The 25,274-nt window shown below is 43.5% G+C and overlaps 1 protein-coding gene across 1 annotated transcript in view; it reads right to left on the minus strand.

The window, feature by feature from the left end:
- Positions 1–25,274, minus strand: part of MTUS2 (microtubule associated scaffold protein 2) — a 210,944-nt gene that overhangs the window by 173,889 nt on the left and 11,781 nt on the right. The window contains exon 3 of the mRNA XM_068395195.1: positions 17,019–17,225. Within this exon, the coding sequence (XP_068251296.1) occupies positions 17,019–17,225 (207 nt within the window). The remainder of the gene's footprint in view (positions 1–17,018; positions 17,226–25,274) is intronic.

The raw sequence follows: 25,274 nt of genomic DNA on the forward strand, positions 1-25,274 counted from the left end.
TGTAGTGTCAGGGGATGAGGAAAAGGCAGAGGTGCTCAATGCCTTCTTTGCCTCAGTCTTTAATGTCAAGACTGGTTGTCCTCAGGAGACTCGGCCCCCACAGCCTGAAGTTAGGGACGGGGGGCTGTGTGAACCTCCCATGATCCAGGAGGAGACGGTTAGTGACCTGCTGTGCCAGTTGGACACCCACAAGGCTATGGGCCCGGATGGGATTCACCCCAGAGTAATGAAGGAACTGGCAAATGAACTTGCCAAACCATTCTCTGTTATCTACCGGTAGTCCTGGTTAACTGGAGAAGTTCCAGCGGACTGGAAATTAGCAAATGTAATGCCCATCTACAAGAAGGGTCGGAAGGACGATCCAGGGAACTATAGGCCTGTTAGCCTGACCTCGGTGCCAGGCACGGTGATGGAACAGATCATCCTGAGTGCCATTACACGGCACATGCAGGACAATCGGGGCATCGGGGCCAGCCAACATGGATTCATGAAAGGCAGGTCCTGCTCGACCAACCTGGTTTCCTTCTATGACAAAGTGACCCGCTTAGTAGATGAGGGCAGGGCTGTGGATGTAGTCTATCTAGACTTCAGTAAGGCATTCGACACTGTCTCCCACAGCATCCTCCTGGACAAACTGGCTGCCTGGGGCTTGGATGGGTGGATTTAAACGCGGTGAAACCAGAACAAACAGCTGACAGTGGCGGCAGCAGCGACAGCGGCGACAGCAGCGGCAGCGACTTGAGGTTAGTGCGGGGGCGAGGGCAACATCGGGCTGTAACCGGTCGGTTTTCGTACTCTGGGCCCCCCCTGAGCCCCCCCCGAGCATCAGCCCCGAGCTGCTTCCCCCCCCACCCCGGACCCGGAGATTCCCGGCAACGAATCAGGAGAGGAGGGGGCGTAGCCGGAGGCACAGTGGGCGATTTAAACGCACCACCCCCTGTTGACTGGGTGATAAAAAGCCTCCTGGAGGGCAGGGACTAGTCCCTGGCCAGAGGGAAGAGGGAGACTCAGCAGTGACTGTGTGAGTCATCAGTGACTGGGTGTGTCCCAGGGCAGGAGAGGCTGCAGCCGTTTGCAGCTCGTTGGGGAGGGCGCTGACTCCCTCCCAGTGCACAAGGCGAGGAAGGTGCCAAGGAGCTGTGAACCAGGGGTGTCACCAACAGGTATTTCCCAGCTCAGTGAAAGAACAATGGTCTCTACCCGACGGAAGAAGACTAAAATGGATGTGGGAACCCAGACAGAGCTCCCACGGAAGGAGGCAATGGTGCAGGTCGCAGGCTGCAGGGAATGCTACAGCATCTCTGTGGTGACAGGGGGCTGTGTGCGCTGTGAGCAGGTAGATGATCTGCTCGACCGAGTGGCACAGCTGCAAAGCCAGGTTGAAAGGCTTCAAGCCAAAGTAGAAAGGCTTAGGAGCATTCGGGAGGCTGAAATGGAGATAGACTGGTGGAGCCAGGCTCTGCCCTCCCTGCAACAAAAATGGGAGCACCTGCCGGAGAGCTCCCAGGATCCAGGGACCCCTGTACTCTGCCCCTCTCAGGTGGAAAACAATAACCTAGAGGAGAGGAGTGAGTGGAGGCAAGTCGATGGCCGTGGCAAAAGGCGAGTGTCCTCCTTGCCTACCTTGCCTCCACAGGTGCCTCTGAGCAATAGATATGAAGCCCTAGTAGAATACAGCCGGTCCAATGGGGATGTGGTGGAGAGGCAACCTATATCAGAGGTCCCACCACAGTCAGAAAAACCTGACAGGCGTATAGCTACCTCCTCCACAATGAAGAAGAGAAGAGTTTTAGTGGTTGGAGACTCCTTCCTAAAGGGAGCTGAGGGCCCAATATGCAGAGCTGACCCCCACCACAGGGAGGTCTGCAGCCTGCCTGGAGCCCGAATCAGGGATATCACCAGAAAACTCCCCATCCTGGTCAAGGCCACAGACTACTACCCCCTGCTGATCTTCCAGACAGGTGGGGAAGAAGCTGCATCCCGTAGTCTGAGGGGGATGAAGAAAGACTACAAGGCCCTAGGACGGTTGGTGAAAGAGTCTGGGGCACAAGTTGTTTTCTCCTCCCTCCTTCCATTTTCAGGTGATGACGTGGGATGGAATAGTAGGATTCTCTCTATTAATGCCTGGCTACGAGACTGGTGCTACAGGCAGGGCTTTGGGTTCTTTGATAATGCCTGGTTTTATAAGACACCAGGTGTGACCGTAATACATGGGAAAGGCTTATGTCGTAGGGGCAAAAGGGTTCTGGGACAGGAATTAGCAGGGCTCATTCGGAGAGCTTTAAACTAGATTCGAAGGGGGATGGGGTAGTAGCTGGGCTTGCACCACTGGGGCAACGCTCTAGTGTTGAGGTAGACCAGGAGGCCTCCCATCCCCCTAGGGTGAAATCGGTGTGCTCAGCTCGCTCCCTGAAATGCCTGTACACCAATGCACGCAGCATGGGGAATAAACAGGAGGAGTTAAAAATCCGTGTTCGGTCGGGGGGCTATGATCTAGTGGCAATTACAGAGACTTGGTGGGACGCCTCGCATGACTGGAATGTGGTCATGGATGGCTATGTCCTGTTCAGGAAAGACAGGCCGCTAAGGAGAGGTGGTGGAGTTGCTCTTTATGCGAGTGAGCAGCTAGAATGTATTGAGTTCTGTCCAGGGGCGGATCAGGAGCAAGTTGAGAGTTTGTGGGTGCGAATTAAGGGGCAGGCTGGCAGGGGTGATACTGCTGTGGGTGTCTATTACAGGCCACCAGATCAGGATGAGGAGGGTGATGAGGCCTTCTACAGGCAGCTGAGAGCAGTCTCGCAATTACAGGGCCTGGTTGTTGTGGGGGATTTCAACTACCCTGATATTTGCTGGGAGGCCTACTCAGCCAGCCATCCTCAGTCCAGGAGGTTCCTCCAGTGCGTTGATGATAACTTTCTGATGCAAATGGTGGATGAGCCAACTAGGAGAGGAGCGCTGCTGGATCTTATCCTCACTAACAAGGAGGGTCTGGTTGAAGAGGTGAAGGTTGAGGGCAGCCTTGGTTGTAGTGACCATGAGATGGTAGAGTTCAGGATCTCATGTGGCAGGACCAGAATAGCTAGCAGAATCGCAACCCTGGACTTCAGGAGGGCCAACTTTGGCCTTTTCAAGCAATTGCTAGGGGAAATCCCATGGGACAGGGTACTAGAAGGTAAGGGGGCCCAAGATAGTTGGTTAGCATTCAAGGACTGCTTCTTCCGAGCTCAAGATCAGAGCATCCCAACAGGTAGGAAGTCAAGGAAGGGTAGCAGGAGACCTGCATGGTTAAACAGGGAACTGCTGGGCAAACTCAAGTGGAAGAAGAGGGTGTACAGATCATGGAAGAAGGGGCTGGCCACTTGGGAGGAATATAAGTCTGTTATCAGAGGATGTAGGGAGGCAACTAGGAAAGCTAAGGCCTCCTTGGAATTAAACCTTGCAAGAGAGGTCAAGGACAACAGAAAGGGCTTCTTCAAATACATTGCAGGTAAAGCCAACACTAGAGGCAATGTAGGCCCACTGATGAATGAGGTGGGGGCCCTGGAGACAGAGGATAAAAAGAAGGCGGAGCTACTGAATGCCTTCTTTGCCTCTGTCTATACTGCTGGAGGCTGTCCTGAGGAGCCCCAGACCCCTGAGGCCCCAGAAGAAGTCAGGATAGAGGAGGAATCTGTCTTGGTAGATGAGGGCTGGGTCAGGGACCATTTAAGCAATCTGGACATCCATAAATCCATGGGCCCTGATGGGATGCACCCGCGGGTGCTGAGGGAGCTGGCGGAAATCATTGATAGGCCACTCTCCATCATCTTTGCTAAGTCGTGGGCAACGGGAGAGGTGCCTGAGGACTGGAGGAAAGCGAATGTCACTCCAGTCTTCAAAAAGGGCAAGAAGGAGGACCCGGGGAACTATAGACCGGTCAGCCTCACCTCCATCCCCGGAAAGGTGATGGAACAACTTGTCCTTGATGCTGTCTCTAGGCACATCAAGGATAGGGGGATCATTAGGGGCACTCAGCATGGCTTCACCAAGGGGAAGTCATGCTTAACCAACTTGATAGCCTTTTATGAGGACGTAACCCGGTGGATAGATGATGGTAAAGCTGTGGATGTGGTCTATCTCGATTTCAGTAAAGCGTTTGACACGGTCTCCCACAGCATCCTCGCAGCTAAACTGAGGAAGTGTGGTCTGGATGATTGGGTAGTGAGGTGGATTGTGAACTGGCTGAAGGAAAGAAGCCAGAGAGTGGTGGTCAATGGGACAGAGTCCAGTTGGAGGCCTGTGTCTAGCGGAGTCCCTCAAGGGTCGGTACTGGGACCAGTACTATTCAATATATGCATTGATGACTTGGATGAGGGAATAGAGTGCACTGTCAGCAAGTTCGCTGATGACACCAAACTGGGAGGAGTGGCTGACACAATGGAAGGCTGTGCTGCCATTCAGAGAGACATAGACAGGCTGGAGAGTTGGGCGGGGAGAAATTTAATGAAATATAACAAGGGCAAGTGTAGAGTCCTGCATCTGGGCAAAAACAACCCCATGTAGCAGTACAAGTTGGGGGCAGACCTGTTGGAGACCAGCAGAGGGCAAAGGGACCTGGGGGTCCTAGTGGACAACAGGATGACCATGAGCCAGCAGTGTACCCTTGTGGGCAAGAAGGCCAATGGCATCCTGGGGTGTATTAGAAGGGGTGTGGTTAGCAGGTCAAGAGAGGTTCTCCTCCCCCTCTACTCTGCCCTGGTGAGGCCGCACCTGGAATATTGTGTCCAGTTCTGGGCCCCTCAGTTCAAGAAGGACAGGGAACTGCTAGAGAGAGTCCAGCGCAGAGCCACGAAGATGCTTAAGGGGGTGGAACATCTCCCTTATGAGGAGAGGCTGAGGAAGCTGGGTCTCTTTCGCTTGGAGAAGAGGAGACTGAGGGATGACCTCATTAATGTTTATAAATATGGAAAGGGCAAGTGTCATGAGGATGGAGTCAGGCTCTTCTCAGTGACATCCCTTGACAGGACAAGGGGCAATGGGTGCAAGCTGGAACACAGGAGGTTCCACATAAATATGAGGAAAAACTTCTTTAAAGTGAGGGTAACCAAACACTGGAACAGGCTGCCCGGAGAGGTTGTGGAGTCTCCTTCTCTGGAGACATTCAAAACCCGCCTGGACGCGTTCCTGTGTGATATGATCTAGGTAATCCTGCTCCAGCAGGGGGATTGGACTAGATGATCTTTCGAGGTCCCTTCCAATCCCTAACATTCTGTGATTCTGTGATGCTGTGAAACAGTGGATGAAGGAGAGGCTCTGTGCAGACAGGTGTCAGGATATGAAACCATTAAGAAGTGAAGCTAGTGCCTAATCTTTCTTCTGATATAGAAATATTTTTCATGTGGAAACAATAATAGTAGTTAGGAAACCAGCACTTCCATCAATAGTGATTAAATCTCTATTGCCCAAAGAAGAAGTCTGTAAATGCAAACGAGAGGCATTTACCCTCTGTTACCGCATGGCTTCTGTCATGGCAAACTGGAGGAAATAAAGGAAATCGCTCTCCCATGGGCCAAGGACCTGCGATGTTTTGTCCTCACCCTCACCAGGGCTGGGCATGACCTTGCTGCTTTGCTTCACCTCTGCCCAGACAGCAGTGGAGGAACACCTCCCACAGCCCCCCAGCTAAGGGCAGAAACCAGCTTATCACAGCTGGTGAGACACCCGTTAGGGAAAGGTTTGTCATCTATCCAAACCAATTAAAAAAAAATAAAAATGACATGGTTACAAAACTGTGGGCTCCATCAAAAAGTCAGTCTGTTTTAAAATGTGCCAATCTTTGATGTTTTAGACTGGTTTTAATAGTTTTTTTAACACAATAGCTGGCGTGCCCTAAAGTGGGGAATACCGAATTAATCCTAGCTGCAAATTGTTCAGCCTGACAGTCCATAGTTTAATCTTCCGACTCTGACTGATAGCAAGCTTGTATCACTTAGCACGTTGCTCGGGGGCTTCGTTCAATTAATCTGAATTTTTTATCTGCAGATACTTTTGATTCGCACAACAGGTAGATGGCAGTTTAGGAGTGCACACATTCCCCAAAGCTTCCCACCGTCACAGCGGAGCTCCAGCATCTCTTCAGTGCAGGATCCTTGGTAAGCCATGCATAATTCAGTACGTTCTTTTAGAGCAACTACCACTTTGCCAAAGGAGTGGGATTGACTTGTGCACGTAAGAGAGAGTTCCTTAGCATCAGTTTTTTTCTTTTACATTTTCATGCATCTTACTTTCAGGTTTAAGCTTTTTTAAACTACGTATTAGACATTTTTAGAACATACTAACTATTAAGATGCTTGGAAGGCATACAGAGACCTTGACGCTACCTCTTATTCCTCTTACTTTCCCACACAGCTTGACAGTGTACAGGCCTGTTCTGTATCTAAATTTACAAGCTGTGACAAGTGATAAATATCCTAACTCTAAAAGGCTATTGTGTACCTCTGAGACAATTAAAATTCCTTAGATACCTGGATGCAGTACATAATATATTTAGTCAACATTAGAACATGTCAGAGGAGCAATGTTTTATCCCAGGATACATCCAAGCATCTAAAAATAGGCCTTCAGTTTAAATAAAAGTATTGTACTAATGTTCATTGGGAAATCCCCTTTCCTCAAATTACAAAAGTAATATTAATTCCTAGATCATCTCATACTCTGTAGTAAGAACTGAGCAGAAGAGTTTATAAGAGTGTCAAATAAATTACAATTTTTTTTGGTGGGGGGGATTGACTCCTTGCCACAAGGAACAGAGAGTCAGGGCTTGTTTGCAAATCACAGTTCAACACAAAGAGCAGCAGCTTTCTACTCCAACCACACCAACACCACAGGTGTACCCTTAAAGCTGCCACATGGGAGGCAGACTACCCTTTCTCAGGCTCATATCCAAGGGACTGAACGTTCGCTAGCTGCTGATGGTGGTATTGCTGATGTCCAGTGTGTCAATAGCCTATAGTTTATGACAACTCCCACCCAGGAGGAAAATACTGTGCAATTGTATACATTTCATTCAGCTTAGTGTTCTTGGTTGGAGGGTCTCAGTTTGTCTTTTTTTTCTGCCAGTGCTGGTTTTACTTATTTCAGACCTCAGTCAGCTCTCTTCTAGCATTTAAATTAACTTTGGAAATCCCAAATTGAAAGCCTGTGGTCTCGCACCTGTCACAAGACAAAGAACCACAACATTCTGAGCTGTTTACAGCCTCATGTAATCTTTCCCAGGCCTCTAGAGACTGTCAAGCAGCAAGTGGAAGGAAAGGCTGTTTGAACTGCAATTTTTAAGTTCTTGGATCACAACCCACAGACTGAAAGCTGTGAAAGATGCTGTTTCTTCTTTTTATTGCAGCTATTCTCAAGAGCACCTGGAAGACTTACATAAATGACCTCAATTTTAACCTGTTTGGACTAGATTAGTGTGATGGAAAAAATGTCATGGGTGAGATTCCAGCCCAACCTCTACATGGGAAAAGTTTTTTCTCTATAAATAGCACCGTGCTCTCTTGGCTGTAACACTTCTCTCGCTACCAAATTAGAATTCACAAGTCTTCTGCAGGATTCATAATGGGATCAAAGATTAGAAACTTCTTTGAAGTTTGTCTTCCTTTGCTCCACTGCTAATACATACCTGCACTAATCCACCATGGCTCTCCTAAACTAATCAGTCACTCTCCCTCCCCAAAAGGGACAAGTACACAGTCTTCTTTCAAATCTCCGTTTATTTGTGTTCATTATCCACACTTCATTTTGCAAGGGCATAACGTTTTGTTAATTGATTTTTCATGTACTGAAAGAGGCCAGCTCTGTTTTCTGAAACCTTTTGGTCTAAATGGGATTTGCCGGTAATATTTACAGTACTTACAACTTTGGTCTTGTTTATTGCTAGTGAGGCACACAGTGGATTGAACTGTGTGCATAACAAATTCATAATGTTTCTCATTTGACAACAGCTATTAATAATATAATTGCAATGAGATCATCTCAGACTCACTTTTTAAATTTGATTCTTCTTGAAAGAGATCAAAGAAATGCTGAACCTCAAGGTTATTTGCCTCGTGTTTAGGAAAACAAGCTAACAGCCTCATTGACCCTAAGCAGAAATTACACAAGGGAAAATATAATTTCAAAAATCCTTTAAAATTTTCCATAATTCAAAACTGTGGCATAGGTATTACTTTGTCTTGCTGCGACTCAGAATTGGCTCATAACTACCATATCAAACTTCTTGTATCTTTAAATTAATGCTTATTTTTGGAAAAAAGCTATCTTTGGGAAAAAGCCTATTATAGAGTTTGTAATGATTTTTGTCACTGACAGTAATTGGTTCAATTTGGCACCTGTTTGACTCATGGATTTTAAAGCCCTCACTGTGCTCACCAGCTCCGACCTCACGGACAACACAAAATGCACAACTGAACCAGATACAGTATGCAGTACTTTTTGGAGATGGATCCTCACAGATTTGCATGCACCTAGATTTCCACAGGCTTGAATTTCAGAGAGTGCAGAAACTGTGGATGAAGTCAATGAAATACCCAGGTGAAAGCTGGCTCCAGTGGTGAGTCCCATAGTTAGACACACAGAATTAACTGTTTCTAAATATTGATTTATAAACTGGAATGAAATGCATGAGAGGGACATGCTGAAGAGGAAAGTTTCTCAAAAGTCCTGCAGGGTTGTACTTCATTACTGGCAGACTGTGAAGATTTTAACTGCAATTCCATTAGAAGGCAGATTAGTTCAGAATGGAGAGAGGGGAAAAAAAAAAGGAAAAAAAAAAGAAGGAAAAAAAGAGAAAAAAATTTAAACAAGAAAAAAAAGGAAAAAGAGAAATGGAAGAGCTCTCACTTCTTCAAAGCTTTATTTCTTAATTTTTCTTTGGGCTAAATTAAGAGATTAATCCATTCCGATGAAAGCCCACAGGGTTCACTTCTAAACGAGTATTTCCCCCCTCATCAGATAGAATAGGAAGATTAGAGTATGAAAAGGAGACAATTTATAGTGAGTTTTCCAGTCTTCAGAGGGGTTTTAATTTGGATATGACAGATATGTTCCGGCTGCTGCTTGCCTTCATATTTTCAAAAGAACATTTTAAGTGCTGCTGTTCTGAGTGCTGTGCATCCCCAGAAAGATGTGTGTGCGCTTGTGTGCTGTGCTTGTCCCCATTACAGGCTCTGGACTGACCGTGGCTTTTCCCCAGACTTTGAAAGTCACACTCCACCAGCAGCTCCATTCTAACCCTGGTTGCAGAGGGGACCAGCCTCCTGTCCCACTCACATCCCTGTTGGAGGGGATTCCCTTCAGGCTCTGGGAAGACTAGATGCTTTAGAAAACGTGATTTAAAGACTGAAAAAAAGAGTTATTTTAGAAATGGCTTTGCTGATTTCTTTGTATCCCTCTAAGAAATTAATAAAGCCCATTATACTGCAATAAAAAATGTAGTCATGAATTCCTATGGAGCAGGGCAGAACAAAAACAGCCACAGGACATCTTTAAAATAAAGAGGTGGCTCATGAAACAGCCCAGTATAGGGGCACCTAAGCAGACCGCCACAGTAGCTACATTCACGGGACTGATCATTGAATCGACATCTCCCCACAGCATCAAAGGAAAGAGGTAGTTTGGATGCCTGTAATGGGAATAACCTAATCGTGGGGCGATGCACTACCTTCTCCAGTGAAATTGGTGTCTGGCAGCCTGCTGTGCGAGTGGTTTGAACTGCTTTTTACCCTCTGCAGATTAAACACTGAGTCACAGTGACTAAATTAGGTGCTCGTAATCAGTCAAATAATCCTGTGTGGAAATGGGCCAGGAAAGAGGATTTGTCACTATCCATTTCTTCCTTGTTACCCTGTTACCCAATACCTGCACAAACATTTGTACTCTCCAACCCCATTTTATGGACAGGAAACTGAGGTGGATAATTGAAGTCACTTTTAAAAAGCCAGACAGAAATAAGTGCCAAAAACTGCAACTAGAGCTGCCAGGTCTGAGCCAGGACAATTTTAGCACACAGACACAGAATCTCCCAGAACAGCCTTCTTACACCTAAAAATGCAGATTTTATATGGCATTTTACAACAATAACAAACATGATGATTAAGCACTCTGTTGAAGTTGAGCTGGCACAAGAGCTCAGCAAAATTCTTTCAACTGTTCTTCACCCATAAAAAGTAGGCTTTGCAGAGTTGAGAGTTTCATGGATTTTTCCAGTTTTGACAAACTTCAGCTCAGTAAATTTGCCACCCCTCCAAATGTTTTAGGTTGGTATCTTCATATAGAAGTAGTTCTGCATTTCTAAACCAGTTTGATCTTCCTGCCTCTACTTATTCATTGCAGGGAGTGGTACAGACAGAATCGCAGAATCACAGACCCTCCAAGGATGGCACTGCTTCCCTCTTCCGTGTGCTCCAGCGGGCAGGGGAAGAGGTAACAGTGTAGACAGTAAAAACATTATCTAGGCTATTAAAATATGATCACATTTAAAATACTATCACAAGCACCATATCCAAAACCCACCAAAATTAACGGTCGACTTATACTTCATTGCTGTGTTTCAATCTCAGCAAACAGAGAGAAACCACTGTGCCTACACCTCCAAGTCATTCTTTGAAGGATTTTTTTTTTCCCAGCTGTAACAACTAGAGTATGAAAAGTAAATGCCTAGAGTCTGAAAGGCAGCTAAAATGTCTTTTCAGCCCTTACTCTTCCTGGCTGACATACTGCTCTTTTCCAGGCTTTGCCCCACAAAGTTGAAAATCCTAATTTGTTACTGTTCTATTTTAGTCCTATTCAGAGTGAAGTGATAGCATAAAGTGATTCTTTCATCAAAATATTGATATTAGAAAAAGATCAGAAGAAAAAAATGTATTTGTCATGTAGAAAAATGAACAGAAAATCAGTCATAGAAATATGATTGGAATGTATTTTCATATAGGAAAAACTTTGTATTTACTTATGTATTTAAGAACAATTGGTATATCTGTCCATCACGTCACAGTTTTGAATGTTGTGCGTTTTTTGGAGGCAATTAGCCATCTATTCAACGCTTCTGTGCTCACTTTAATTTCCCCATTTCTCCACCCACCTGAATCTGACACTTTGACGTCTTTGCTTATTAGAATGGAAATTCAACATTTAGAAAGGCCAAGCAACGCAAGGTCAAAAACCAGCACAAAATCTCTGCATTGAAGAAGGGATCGTGGAAGTTTACACAAAACAAGCAGTTTCTTATTTCTATAATTTTAAACAAAGCAATAGCTGTCATGAGATGCTAATGCAAGTTTTGAAATATTCATCACCATTTTTTCGCTCGGTCTGAAAAGAAATTGCTTCAGCCCTCTGAGCTGTGGGTAGATACTGAATAGCATTATGTCTTTTAGCCTAGCACCTCACTGGAGAAGAATTGCCTCTAACAACATGCTATTATTCTATTTTAAGAATCTTAAGCAACAGGGATTTCATCCCTTGAGTTGGAAGATTATTTAACAACTAGTAGACCTTATGACTATGAAGTATTTCCTGATATTATACCTATGTTCTTCCATTTCCTAAACTCATAGCAGTTATCATACCTCAACTCATTCTAAACAATTCATCTTTCTTCCAGTCCTCCACATATTAAACTGTTTCACAGTGCTTAATGAACTGTTTCCCACGTGGTACTTACTTACAGCACGTTAGAGTCTATTCTGATGAAGTACATAAAACTAATTACGTGAGCAGGATATTCAGCTGTTCACTAGAAATGCAGATACAAGCAAGTGAGAGAACTCTAAGCTCCTTAAACTAGTAAAACAGAAGCTACAGCCTAGATGTCATGTTCCTGTAAAGCAGAATCACAAGATAATATTGGGAACCACATTCCACAACTGTGGGCCTTTGGTGTACGATGTGAAATTCAGATTCAAAACCTCTTAGGCAAATTTTATTGGGGCAGACACAGGAGAAGCTTCAATATAGTGTATTTAAAATTCGAAGGGAAAATATGTGAAGTTAGTTATTTTGTTATAAGTTAGCTATTTATTTTTTTTTTTATGGTGACACAATTGCTTCATTCCACTCCAAATCATACTGGTTTCAACCTTAACATGACTTTGCCAGTCATTCACTTTTTTTCATATTGAGCGGAGAACACTCATGTCCTTCTTAGACTGAAGTATCTGAATTTTTCAATTCTAGCCAATTTGGAGCATAAACAAACTCAACAAGGCTTTTGACATACAAAAAACCTCTGCCTAAATAAAGAAAAACGGTTTAGAGGGTTATGGATTTTTAAACCTCAAAAGCAGTAGGCCAGAGCTGAGGCTAAACATGAACTTTTCACAGAATCACAGAATCACAGAATGTTAGGGATTGGAAGGGACCTCGAAAGATCATCTAGTTCAATCCCCCTGCCGGAGCAGGATTGCCTAGATCATATCACACAGGAACGCGTCCAGGTGGGTTTTGAATGTCTCCAGAGAAGGAGACTCCACAACCTCTCCGGGCAGCCTGTTCCAGTGTTCGGTTACCCTCACTGTAAAGAAGTTTTTCCTCATATTTATGTGGAACCTCCTGTGTTCCAGCTTGCACCCATTGCCCCTTGTCCTGTCAAGGGATGTCACTGAGAAGAGCCTGGCTCCATCCTCATGACACTTCCCCTTTACATATTTATAAACATTAATGAGGTCACCCCTCAGTCTCCTCTTTTAACTTTTCAGGTAATCTTGAACAGAAATGGAAAAAGGTTACTGGAAAACCTATCATCTGTAGCATGGAACAAATTTGTGGAGGGGGTGATAGCAGGACCTGGAGCTGAGCCTCAGCCCAGGGTTTCCCAGCTGTCCCACATATTGTGGTGTCAGGCCAAGTGGCTTTGTCCCAGCAGAAGACCTCACCTGTGCCTTGCTGCAGCTCGGTACAGAGCTTACCATGCAGAAAGCCATGGGATGAGAGGTGTGAAAGTGGCAGGGAGAGCTGCACACTCCACACCAAAGCAGAGCGGAACATCAGCAGCAACAAAGGATGGACCTTCTCCATCGGTATGGAGAGATCTCACTGCCTTTGCTTCTCTGAGTCATTTTGTTCAAACAAAACTGCCCTCGTTCACCATTTGGAACGAAGAGCTCACCCTGAACCACTTTAAACATTTTGTCTTGAACACAGCAAGAGAGCCAGTGGTGAGCTGTGGTGAGCTCCCCTGATCCATCCTAGGACCCAGCTTTGAAATGGAGCAGTATTTGGCTTCTGTCATTGCATCCATCAGCAAGGCAAGAAGTGAGGCACTTCCTTCAGCAAGGACAGAAGCTTCCTCACATGCCATTATCATCCCAAATGAGCTTTATGGACCCTGGCTCCACTGTGTGCAAAGCACAATTTATATGTAAGCACCAGAAAGTGAATTTTAAGTGGTCAAAATGGACCAGTAACCCTGGCTTGCAGGTCAGTTTCCTACCCCAGAAGCTGGCGAGATGCTGGGTGGTTTAAGCTGTCAGAGCCGTTCCTTCAGCCCCAGCACACAACTGGGCAGGACCCCATAGGAGCAGAGCCCTGTTATGACTGATCCTGATTAGCAGCTGATGGCATGGCTGTCAAAGTTGGCATGTTATCGGCAAACAGCAGCCTGGCTTATACCCACACTCCAGGGACAGGACTCTATGAAAGACCAGAGGACAAGCAGGCGAGTGCTGCACAGCCTGCCCTGCTCCTACCACGGGAAAAGAGCACAGTCGCACTGCTGCAAATCCATTTAACTGAGTCAATCAGAATATGTGAGTTATTGCCAGCAAGTGAGTCGAGGAGCATAATACAGGCTCCATGCACACCCAAGCTTACTGCTTTCAGAGAGGTCAAGGAAAGCGGAGAAATCTGGTGAAGAACAAAGTTGCCGCATCGCAGCTCCATTAACAAACTTCTTCACAACACAAACATCACGTCTCCTTACCCTAAACAAGCGGGATTTTACTCTCTAGACAGCATTTAATCAGTATTAGTATGCCAAAACAAGACACTAGTTGGGACTTCTGAAAAGAAATGTAACCATCACAGGTTTGGGAAGAGCTAGCATCACAAGACATCTGGCAGGGCAGAGAAAAGCAAGAACAGGATCACACTAGGACCCCTACAAGAACCACCATTTCCCCTAAACACTCTGCCTCTAAAATAAATCTATGTTTTCCTCTCATCCAGCCACAGCCATCTGCTTTTTAGCCAACTTAGAATACATTGTGATTTTTTTTACAGCACATGTAAGATCTTGAGGTGAGCCTCTCCATTTACAACAGTGGCAGCCCCTCTATTTATAACATATGCACACTTGTACGATGTTTTCAATTACTTCTGTCTCCCTGACATGCAGAGATGCTGCTTAAATAGAAAATTGTGTTATCATACATCTTTGAAGATTTCTAAAGCTAGATCATTTTGCATTTTCTACCCTACTGAGCTAGAAAATTAACAGTAAAACTCTACCCTGCCCTCTAGTAAGTTTGATTTAGTCAAAGACATGATCTCAGGTAGTAACTACAGAATCAGCTATTTATTTAATTTAAATAAAACCATTCTTCCAGCAGGCAGTGAAGGGAAGAAATAATACATCATGCTAAGATCCCTGAGCCAATACTTCTTCCCTACATCCACTCCTGGGTTACTTTCCATGCGTGTTGAAGTGCTCTGCTGATCTTTGTTAAATAAGCTGTGGTAGAACGGAAGGCAACTGATTTGTGCTCCCTGGGTGGTGGGCAACTAATTTAACTCTTGCTGGCACATAGACTATAAATAGAAAAAGATGATGCAGTTTCACACTGATAACATTCTATGAAAGTTAATAATTCAACAGTAAGGAAACTTTTTTCCATATCTATCTGTCCTATCAGGAGTGATGAACGGGAGTTGTGTTGCCTTTAAACCAAAGAAACCAGGTGATATTAGGTGTCTTCTTGTGTGATGACCTACCCGAGGGCTGACACCCTAAACATGGCATGTCCACTCACTCCCTTGGCAACACACCTTCTTCCTCTCTCACCCTGGTCCAGGGGAAGCATTATCCATTTAGAACTAAAGACAAATAAAAGACTTCTGGGCTGGACAGCTGTGCATGTCACGGGAACCATGGAAGAGAGATGACCATCGGGAGGTGCTCATTCTCTTGCCCTCCCATGGAGATGGAGGGAAACAAGATAGCTGCTTAGATGAGCTATCTAACTTGTTGGCAAGAGCAGAAATTATAAGTCCTAATTTTCATCAGGTGACAGGCTGAGCTCGTCTCCACACAAATTTGTACAAGCAGAACACTTCCCCCAGGTAATTTTCATATCCATTCAAAACCATTCTTGCCACATGCACGAGTTGGTCACAAAATCCTAACCCTAACATTAAAGAGGGTTACCATTTTCAACCAAGTGGGCTGGAACAAAATGTAGGCACCAAATATTCCACATCCTTCTAGTGACTGGAATATGGTTTCAGTTTTTATGGGCTTAATGTACAAATATACTATAAAAATACAGCAGAAGATACAAATGAATTCAGCTTCTTTTAAGAGGAATAAAGAGTTAGATGTAACTTTCTGAGTCTGAGATTACTAATGCTTCTTCCACAGTTTTTGAATGGAAATCAGTTGACTCAGATTCCAGAGTTTGGAGTATTTGCCTTTTAGAGAATTCTCAGTTGTATGAACCTGTATACATCCACTGTGTTCAAGGATAGTGCTGTACCTACTGATATTAATTCACCCTGAAATTGCTAGACAAGAACATTTCTTGCAGAGATGTAGCTTAGATCTAATCAGAAATCAGGTAATTCTGTCCCTAACAAAGGCTTTATGTAGCCAAAGAAAAAAAGATTACACCATAAAAAGGAAAAGCTTTCCAAAGGCGTAAATGTAGGGTAAAAGCTCAAAGCAAAAGAGGTTGCCTACCATAAAAGTAAAGTTTATTAGGAAATAAACAGAAATGAGCTATTAGTCCAAATGTAAAACAGGATACAAGCATATGTTTGGGGGTATTGGAAAAGTTAGAAGTTCCTGGACACATTAGTCTTTGGCATTTCAATTACCCCATATAAAAGGCGAAGGAGAAAATCCCTAGGGTTTTTTAACTATTTTAATTTTATTTATTTTAATTCATTTCAAATTAATACAAACACTGAAAGATTTAGGAGCCTTCAGCATCTTGTCTCCTACAGCAATTCATATAACCTGGTCCTCCCTGTCTGTACCCCTCCCAGGCTGACACCACTTGTTTTCATATTGACACAGTTCAGACTCAATCCAGTCTTCAAAGAAAAACAGGCATGAAAATCCCTCAATCCCCCTTTCTGCTCTGAGCCCAGGGCATGCGCATATTTCCCAAGGACTGCGCAATCGCGTGGGTATTATTTTGTACTTAATAAAATTAACAGTCGTTACAGAAAATAGGATTCGAAATGACATTTCTGCCACAGGATCCTTCCAAGTCTGGTACATGAGACAATAGCTACAGTATCAGTTCTGATCCCTTTCATATCACTGGCATTATTTGATTAATTTTCTAAAGTAAGTTTATTACACTGCATACTAAGAGGCAGAAGAAAAGCAGATGAGAAAGACTGTGTTGCTCATTTTAGATAACCTTTGTTCTAAACCGTTCTACATGGCTGCAACGTACTTACCAAACACAGTTTACTGTGATTATTTACTGACTTCATCTTGTAAGAAGGGATATTCTAAGTAAAAACAAAATACAAAAATGCCCCAGGTTCACTCTTAATGTGACTTTCTCTGCAGCAAGGAAACCAGCCCCTTCCATATGCAATATACATTCAGCACCTATTCACTTATTATTAATAATATTTTAAAAAATACACTGAAAAATCAAGATACCAAACCTACAATTCAGTGGCACAGAAGAGATTAGTCAGTGCTGCACAGATTACATTAGTCCTAAATTAGATGCAAACTCCAGTCTGGACAGTCATGGAATATATCTATTTAATATCCCCCCAGAAAGAAGGCCACATTTTGGACTTACGGTTGGTTGTCCTGCTTTGATCACTCTGAGCACTGTCATTTGACTGGTTGCTGGAGACAGAGGATACGCTTGAGCTCCTGACAAAACCAAATGCGGCCAGCTTAGCTGCTGGCAACCGTGAATAACCTGGAGGACGAAGTCCAGACTGGCAGGGCTTGAGGAGATTTGACTTGGCAGCACTTGGACATGAGCCTTTCTTAAGATCAGCTGAAAGAAGGAAAAAGAAAGACATTTTTATTAAATAAACTAAACTGGGATATACCGACCATTACCTGTACCACCCAGCTACATAAAGTCAGTAGAAAGACTGAATACAAGTTTTAATGGCTGCTCAAACTGCAGTGATGCCTTATTCTTTGCTCCACTAAAAAGAAGTTCTGTGGAACAATTACACGTCACAATAATTTTTAAACCATGAAATGCAGCAAGGACCCATGAGGCACAACTCAAACTTCCAGCAAAGTAACATAGTTCAAGTCTGCTAAGATTTTTTTTAATGTTATCTTCTTTTATGCTGTATCACTTTCTAATTTCACATTTGTTATGTGCCAATTAAAAGAAACTCATACACAGAGACAACCACGCTACACATCGCCTCCAATTTTGGAAATTATTGTAGAACGCCAACAATCCTCTTCAAGGACACAGGACTTCTTTGTATTCCATCAAAGAAAACACTTCTTTGAAGTCTTTCTTTCAAATTTTGCGAAAAGAAAATGCCGTTTTCTTGCACCAAGCTTGGGAACAAGGACGTGACCTGTAAATTGTACTTTTTAACATTCCACCTGCCATTTCCACTGATGGACTTCTTACTATAAACCATCAACCTATGTGATGGTTCATCATCAACCAAGTCGCAGACAACTGTCAATAGTAGCCTTATAACAGATGAAGTCAGGCAACAACAGTAGTTCAGCTACTATGTCTGTCTGTGGTAACTACTAATTGGTCATCTGTCTCTAGCTTGTGTCCTAACCCATATTCTGCTGCTCTTGCTTAGGTGAACTTTTCTAGATGAATCCAGAACATAAGTCCATAAATGCCTCAAATAGTCTTCATGGACCAAAGGTCCATGAACATGGCAGGATTGTCTTCAAGGACTAAAGATTAGAATTTGCTTTTGACTGGAAGGTTTGGATACCAAGTGGATTGGGACCTCAACTGTACATAAAATTTGGACAGAGCTTTTCTTTGTAGGTTTAGCAATATCAGATTCCTGTTCCTTGTGGAATCCTGAGCAGTAAAAATATATATTAAAAAAAAAAATTAAGAAAGTTCTCCAAAAGCTGATGCTAGAGTGTTTAGCCAGTCATTAGGACCCATGGGTTAGGAGACAAGGCAGCATTAAAACTACCAACATATTCTGCCAGAAAAGGCCACAAAGTCATCTTTTTTCCATTTTTATTTGGTGAACACTATTTGTGCATTAGCCTGACACATATTTCAAAGGAAGAAGTGAACATTCATAATATAAAGGAAAAATAGAAATTAACTGCACAGTAAGAATATGATCTTCATATTATTACAGTATTTAATTCTTTTGTAAACTATGTAGGTCACAGCCTTATTAATTTTAATGAAGCATTACACTTTGAGGACACTTTATAGAAAACAAGACTAACTCCTTTGAGTAGAAAAATGTTATGGGGATTTTGAAAGATAGTTGTGTACCTCATCACAATAATAATACTAAGCTTTGTTTAACAAAACTAAGCCTTTTTTTTTTCAAAGAGAAATATGTGTAACACCAAGCTAAAAAGAGTTTTGTTATCTTATGAAATATGTTCCTATAAACACATCAAAAATACTCCTTGCTCAACAAATGAAATAATTTACATACTACACACTTTTAAAAATGCATTTTTGTACCCACTTTTCACAAGTTGAGGCCTTTATTAAGATACAAGGAGATGGATGTCTGACTGCAGCACCTCTACCAGCGCAGAGGAGGACATGCTGTGGAGAGTAATACAAATGAAAATAACAAATACCTACAGTGTGTAATAAAAAACTGTTAAAATCCCCATTCACTTTTTTGGCACCAACAGGGACAATTTTGATTCTGATACTGAATCTGGCTTCATTTGAACTATGTGAAGATGGGCTCAGAGGTAGCTGTGGGCTCCAGGTGCAGGTGAAGAGCAGTGCAGGCACATTAGCATGGAGAACAGTTAAGCATTGATGTTTACTGTCAGTTTACTGCTAGGCTCGTGCAGCATTGCTTTGACAGTGATCTGTTATAGCTGGTTTATGGTTTAAAGCACCATCAAGACAGATGTCTTCCCTTTCCACTGCTGGGGACACTCCCATCATATCAAAATGACTCTGCAGCAGAGTACTGCAGAACCTAATTTCAACGTTTCCCTCAATGCTATCAACACAGCTTACAATTAGTGTGAATCATGTTAACTGATTTTCATGTAGGAACAAGAAAAGGTGTCCAGTGAAAGGCTTTAAGAGTCCCAAATGCTGGAAATGACATGCTAATCATCTTTCGGACAGAATATCTCTATTTGAGAGGACTAAAGTCTTCTTGCATTAACAACTGCTGCATGGCGGGACTCAGATCGGCCTATGCCAGTGTAAAGCCGCACTTCTACCATGGAAGGATAATCCTGTGCTTTCTCCCTTCCGCAATCAGACTCGTCATGCCCCCACCAATGCTGATACAAACACTTTAGCAATATTTTAGATGGGCCAGACCATCTTGCTTACCCAGCTGGCTGCACAGTCACACGCTTGCTAGCAGTTGGGTATGGCAAAACATCAGCTTTGCCAGCTACCTAAAGGACTAATTACACGAGGGCAACTGCATGTGATAAAAGGCACACAACTCAGTCAAGGCGTGCAAAATACTCCTTGTGTTGCATCGGTGACAGGACCAAGCCCAGGCAGACTCCAGATTTGAAGCAGAGGTGAGTACCTGTGGCAAGCGGCTGCAAGAGCTAGGAACCTACCCAGGTCAGTGGCAGCAGGAAGAAGGTATGGGACTGTGTCTTGTAGGTTTTACACGCTACCAAAAAATGGACCAGCAGGCCTGCACTACACAAGCTAAGAGTCAAGATTCCTTTTTCCTAAGAACCTCTGAAAATTGAGGTACAGGAAGAAATATTTCCATTTTACAGCAAAAAGCTATAAATATCACAGATTTTCTGCAGCAGAATAGGGGAAATTCCACTGGGGTGGGGGTGGGGGGAAAGTGGTTAGAAATGGTTTTGTTTAAAAAACATTTGAAATGCGCTTGCCTTAGGAAAGTGAGGTTCACCTGGGGACTCCCACGTCCCCAGCTTAACTGCAGGGATGCCCACACCGAGCCCCCAGCTGTCCATTACCTGCATCACTGTGTGACCAAGCATCTGCAGCCTGTAGTGCACCAAGCACCATGGATGTCACTGAAGAAGAATAATTTCCTCAAAACCAGAAGGTTTGTGGTAACAAATTGCCCAGCCGTCAATATCTTTGCTTCAAAATCATTCTGCCAGAACTGGGCAGAGGATTCAGTGGATTTTCTCACGCTTCTGTGTGTGTTCCAGTTTGTGACTTCAATTCAAATTCCCCCTGAACTCACAATATTTTGTATCTTGAACTCATCATCATCCTTAAATTATTTTTTGCTTCTCTTCTCTGTAATCCAGCTCTTCTGTACCATGAGGACCTGGAGGCAGGACATTATCCTTATTAGGGATGCATTCAGATCCTTAAGGCTAAGTCATTTTGTGTTTTCTTTCTCATTAAAATACATAAGACATCAGCCTATTGTATGTATTTTCTGTTCTAAATATCATCAAGTTTTACGATGGATGTTCTTTCGTTATTTCTGTTTCTTAGAAGTATAGAAGCGCTCCTGCAAACAAGACCTAGGAGTTCAAAACAAAAGTTATTTTAATGAGCAGCTTTCATTTTAATAAATATCTGCCAAAATAAGCTTAAAAAATTGGCAAAAAATCTTCCCAGCTGCCTCACTGCCTGAAGCTAATTATAGAATTCAGTATTGTTGTCTGTACGGCACACAAGCGATTTTCTATGACACTTCAAGCTGTTCCCATCTAGAAACACGAAAACATTTTGAGGTGGTGACTGATTGACACAAACCAGATGTGCCTGGGGACCCTTAAGAGAAGTCTGAGCTAGACTTCTTATGCATCCCCACAGCACGTGAATCGCATCTCCGTGCACATTATCTCTAATCCAGTGACCTTGCAGGTAACTTCTTTGCCCCAGATTCCCCAATATGAAATGAGAATAATGACGTTCAGAGCATCCTATAAAAGAAAGTGAGCTAAGAGAAAATGACACCAATTATTAAAGTTTTGATGGAAATGCTTATCAAAAGAAACCCAAACAACGAAAAACCCCACCACAAGAAAACAAAGGCTTGCGAAGGATCGCTGAATCGCAAGCGGAACTGGAGTCTTGAACTGCTATTCTTTTTCATAAGAACATATCTGTGTAACTCCTTTCTTCTAAATTTTCATTCATTTCAGCTAAAGCCTATTTCAGATTTCACAGAGAAGTCACATGAAAGTTGCTCTCTATTTATACCGTGGTGGGTTGACCCTGGCTGGATGCCAGGTACCCATCAAAGCCGGTCTATCACTCCCCTCCTCAGTTGGTCAGGGGAGAGAAAATATAACGAAAGCCTCGTGGGTCAAGAAAACGACAGGGAGAGATCACTCAGCAATTGCTGCCATAGGCAAAACAGACTTGACTTGGGGAAATTTGTTTACTTTATTACCAATCAAATCAGAGTAGGATAATAAGAAATAAAACCAAACCTTACAACACCTTCCTCCACCCCTCCCCTCTTCCTGGTCTTAACTGTACTCCCTGTTGTCTCTACCTCCTCCCCTCCAGCGGCACAGGGGGACAGGGAGTGGGGGTTGTGGTCAGTTCATCATACACTGTCTCTGCTGTTCCTCCTCAGGGGGAGGACTCCTCACACTCTTTCCCTGCTCCAGTGTGAGGTCCCTCCCACGAGAGACAGTCCTCCATGAACTTCTCCAATGTGAGTCCTTCCCATCCTTCAGGAACAGACTTCTCCACAGGTCCACAGTTCCTGTCAGGAGCCTGCTCCAGCATTTCCGTCAAAACTTTAATCATTTAGGTGTCAATTTCTCTCAGAAAACTCACTTTCTTTTATAGGATGCTCTGAACATCACTATTCTCATTTCGTATCGGGGAATCTGGGGCAAAGAAGTTACCTGCAAGGCCACTGAATTAGTCAGAGATAATACAAGCAGAGTTAACCCACCGCAGAGTTAACCCAATCGTTGATATCTTTGCAGATTAAAAACAAATCGTGCAAGTAAGAAAGAAACCTATTCTGTTGCCACTGCCTTTGTGGTTTCCCTGTTATAGACATAATGACTTCTCTCTGAACAAGAACTGAGGAAAGGGGCTTTAAAACAGAGGCTTTAATGATTTACACCTAAACAGCAGTAAGCAGGTTGTGTCCAGCTCCCCTGATGGTCTCTCACCCAAATACTGTCAAGCCTGTGACAGTTCAGTTCCAAAGGCAAAACAGTTGTCACTGTTGAACATGAATTTCTGATTGGCCAGTCCACCGTCATATGGTAGGAAATGCTCATCTCCTCCTGATTCAGACTTAAAAGCCCCAGAAAGCTGCTCTGTGCCTTCACAGCTCCCAGGCAACCCAAGGCTGGTTAGCACGTTCTCATCACCCCAAGAATTTGTCAGCTCGTGTTTCATTCAAACTGCAAATGTCCATGTTCACTCTGCAGCTGACGTGCAAAGAAGCAGCATCTCACAGAAACATCCAGCACAGGAATTGTCAGTGCCTGAGCCACACTCACTGTGCTTTCCACGGAAAGCCCAGAGCAGCAAGAACACTCCTGTGTGCATCGCAGCCACATCTCATCCACCCAGCTGCTACTCATCGGCTGCTCAGAAGCACTGTGAGTGCCCAGCCAGCGATGATGCTTGGCTCTTGCCTGGGAGGAGGTAGGGTATGAAGCATTTGCCTGCTGCTGCACCCAAATCGTTACTGATACTGTTCTTGTGACTGACAATTTGGTACAACAGTCATACAGACAACCCTTCTCATACAATGCCTTTTGGTTTTTTGAAGACACAATAATTGTTGGTAAGTCTCGAGTATGGTGACAATGTCCTTCGCAAAACTCTGATGAAGAACTGTGTGTCTCCCTTTGAAGCACTTAATTTTTCTTTATGAAATACCGTTGGATTGCTCTCCCAAAGAAAGCAGAGAGTGCCAACTGAAAACACTGCAAATTAGTGGAGGATAGAGAATATTTTCCTCTCTGAATTTTCCCCTTGTCACCCCTTTCCTTAAACGATTAAGAAGTTTGCCAGCTCAAATCCAAGTACTGCAAATCCAAGACTGCAAACCTATAAAATAAGCACACAGCTGGAGCAGCAGTAATGCAACATTTCAGAAAGTAACCTCAAAACCCCTTTTCTACCATCAAACCTCATTTATTTGTTGAAGTATTAGGTATTCATGAGAATAAACATGAAAGCAAAGCTTTCCTACCAGGAGAAAGCTGTAGACATATTGTAGCATTCACGATGGAATACATTATACATATGCAAAGACAGAAATAAATGCATATATCTCTGTGTGTCTGAGTAATCAGAAACATTGCTGTCCTGTTTATATATCAATTGTATCTTTAACAAGAGTTGACTTGCTTAGAAATGAGAGGAACTGCTAGAGCCTCAGCACTGGCAAATTTCATGCACAGAGTGGTGGTAAGGAAACAACATTCCATTAATTCACTCTTTGAGAAAAAAATACCATAAATACTACCAAAAAATGTAGAATTAAGTGAAGTTAATGAGTAGAATTAAGTGAAATTTTAATGATAAGATCTGTTATACCTTTCAAAATCAGACACTAATCCCACCAAAATAATCAGCTAATTAATGCAAATCCTAACACACTTGCTCCATGAAGTCTTTATAACCAAGGAAAACATTCATAATTTATATGTTATAGACACGGTACCCTTCAATGCTTATTTTGAATTAGAAGTTTCCCACAGAAAGAGCAAAGTCAATTTACATAAAATAAACAAATGTTAAGCTTTTGGACACACTATTGCACCTTTAAATACACCATGATTCAATGACTTCCTATCTTACCTACGGTGCAGAACGCTTTTACTTACAGTCAGGCTGCTTGCCTGACCCATCATCTGGTGTAAAGCATCACCTAAGGAGCAGCAGTGCTTAATAAGGAACTTGCAGCCAGTGCCAATGCATGTGTGCCATGTCCTACAAATGAAGTAGGATCACTGCTCCAGTCACATTTTAGGCATCACACTTGTGGGATCACTCATTATTATTTTACCTTCTACTTGGCGTGTCTTAAAACTAACAAACCCCTTAATGTACTTGCAGTACTTCCAGTCTATCACAGCAGTTCAGGGATTTAATTATCAATTACTTTAGTCAGTTTTATGAGTATTAGTGTTATACACGGGCCAAACCACTCAGCTTATCAGTGCTGCTTAAGCAGACTGCTACATTATGAATGGCATGGCAAAAGGGAATAAAATCCTCATTATGAGGCACTGCTGCTGTCCTTGATACTGTGCCATGACGGTTTCAGTTTAAAAGCCTCCATGGTACCTTACACTTTGTCATGGGATGGCAACTGGTTAGATCCTTCTGCTTCCATTACCCCAGGGCAAGACTGAAATCACTAGGATTAGAAACTGGATTAAAAGCTCAGAATCGAACTGCAAAACAGGCTGATTAGCAGTCTTGAAGGCAGGACTGGTATCCTTGAGAGAAAAATATCTCCTAGTACCCATCTGCTTTTGCTGCAGTCAGACAAGCCCTCACACCCCACAAAACGCGTGAGCAAGGGGCTTACCAGCTCCGCTTCCAGTATGCTGACCATACGCTCATGCATTTCATTTGCTTGTATTTGTAAATATGACTCTATCGAAGCTATGTTTAATCTTGTTTCTTAAATATTGCATCAAAGCCAGTAACACAGATTAAAGTTTAATACCACAACTAACTGCCAAATTAAGGGAAAGTGGTTGACAGAAAGCTGAAAATGGTGTTGGGTACCTTAAAACAATGGGTGGGATGGTGCCTGACCCTGCTCTGGGCCCCAACAGCCAGCCTCACACCAGCTCTGGCATGCCAGGGGTTGCTGTCCCATCCAGCCCCTCCATGGCAACCAGGGACCCATCGCTGGTCTGCATTTGTGCACCAGTGTGGACACAGCCACAGGAACCAGTTCTCTGCTGCCCTTCCACT

The sequence above is a fragment of the Nyctibius grandis genome, chromosome 2 (assembly GCF_013368605.1).
Source record: "Nyctibius grandis isolate bNycGra1 chromosome 2, bNycGra1.pri, whole genome shotgun sequence".
In the NCBI taxonomy this organism is placed as follows: Eukaryota; Metazoa; Chordata; class Aves; order Nyctibiiformes; family Nyctibiidae; genus Nyctibius; species Nyctibius grandis.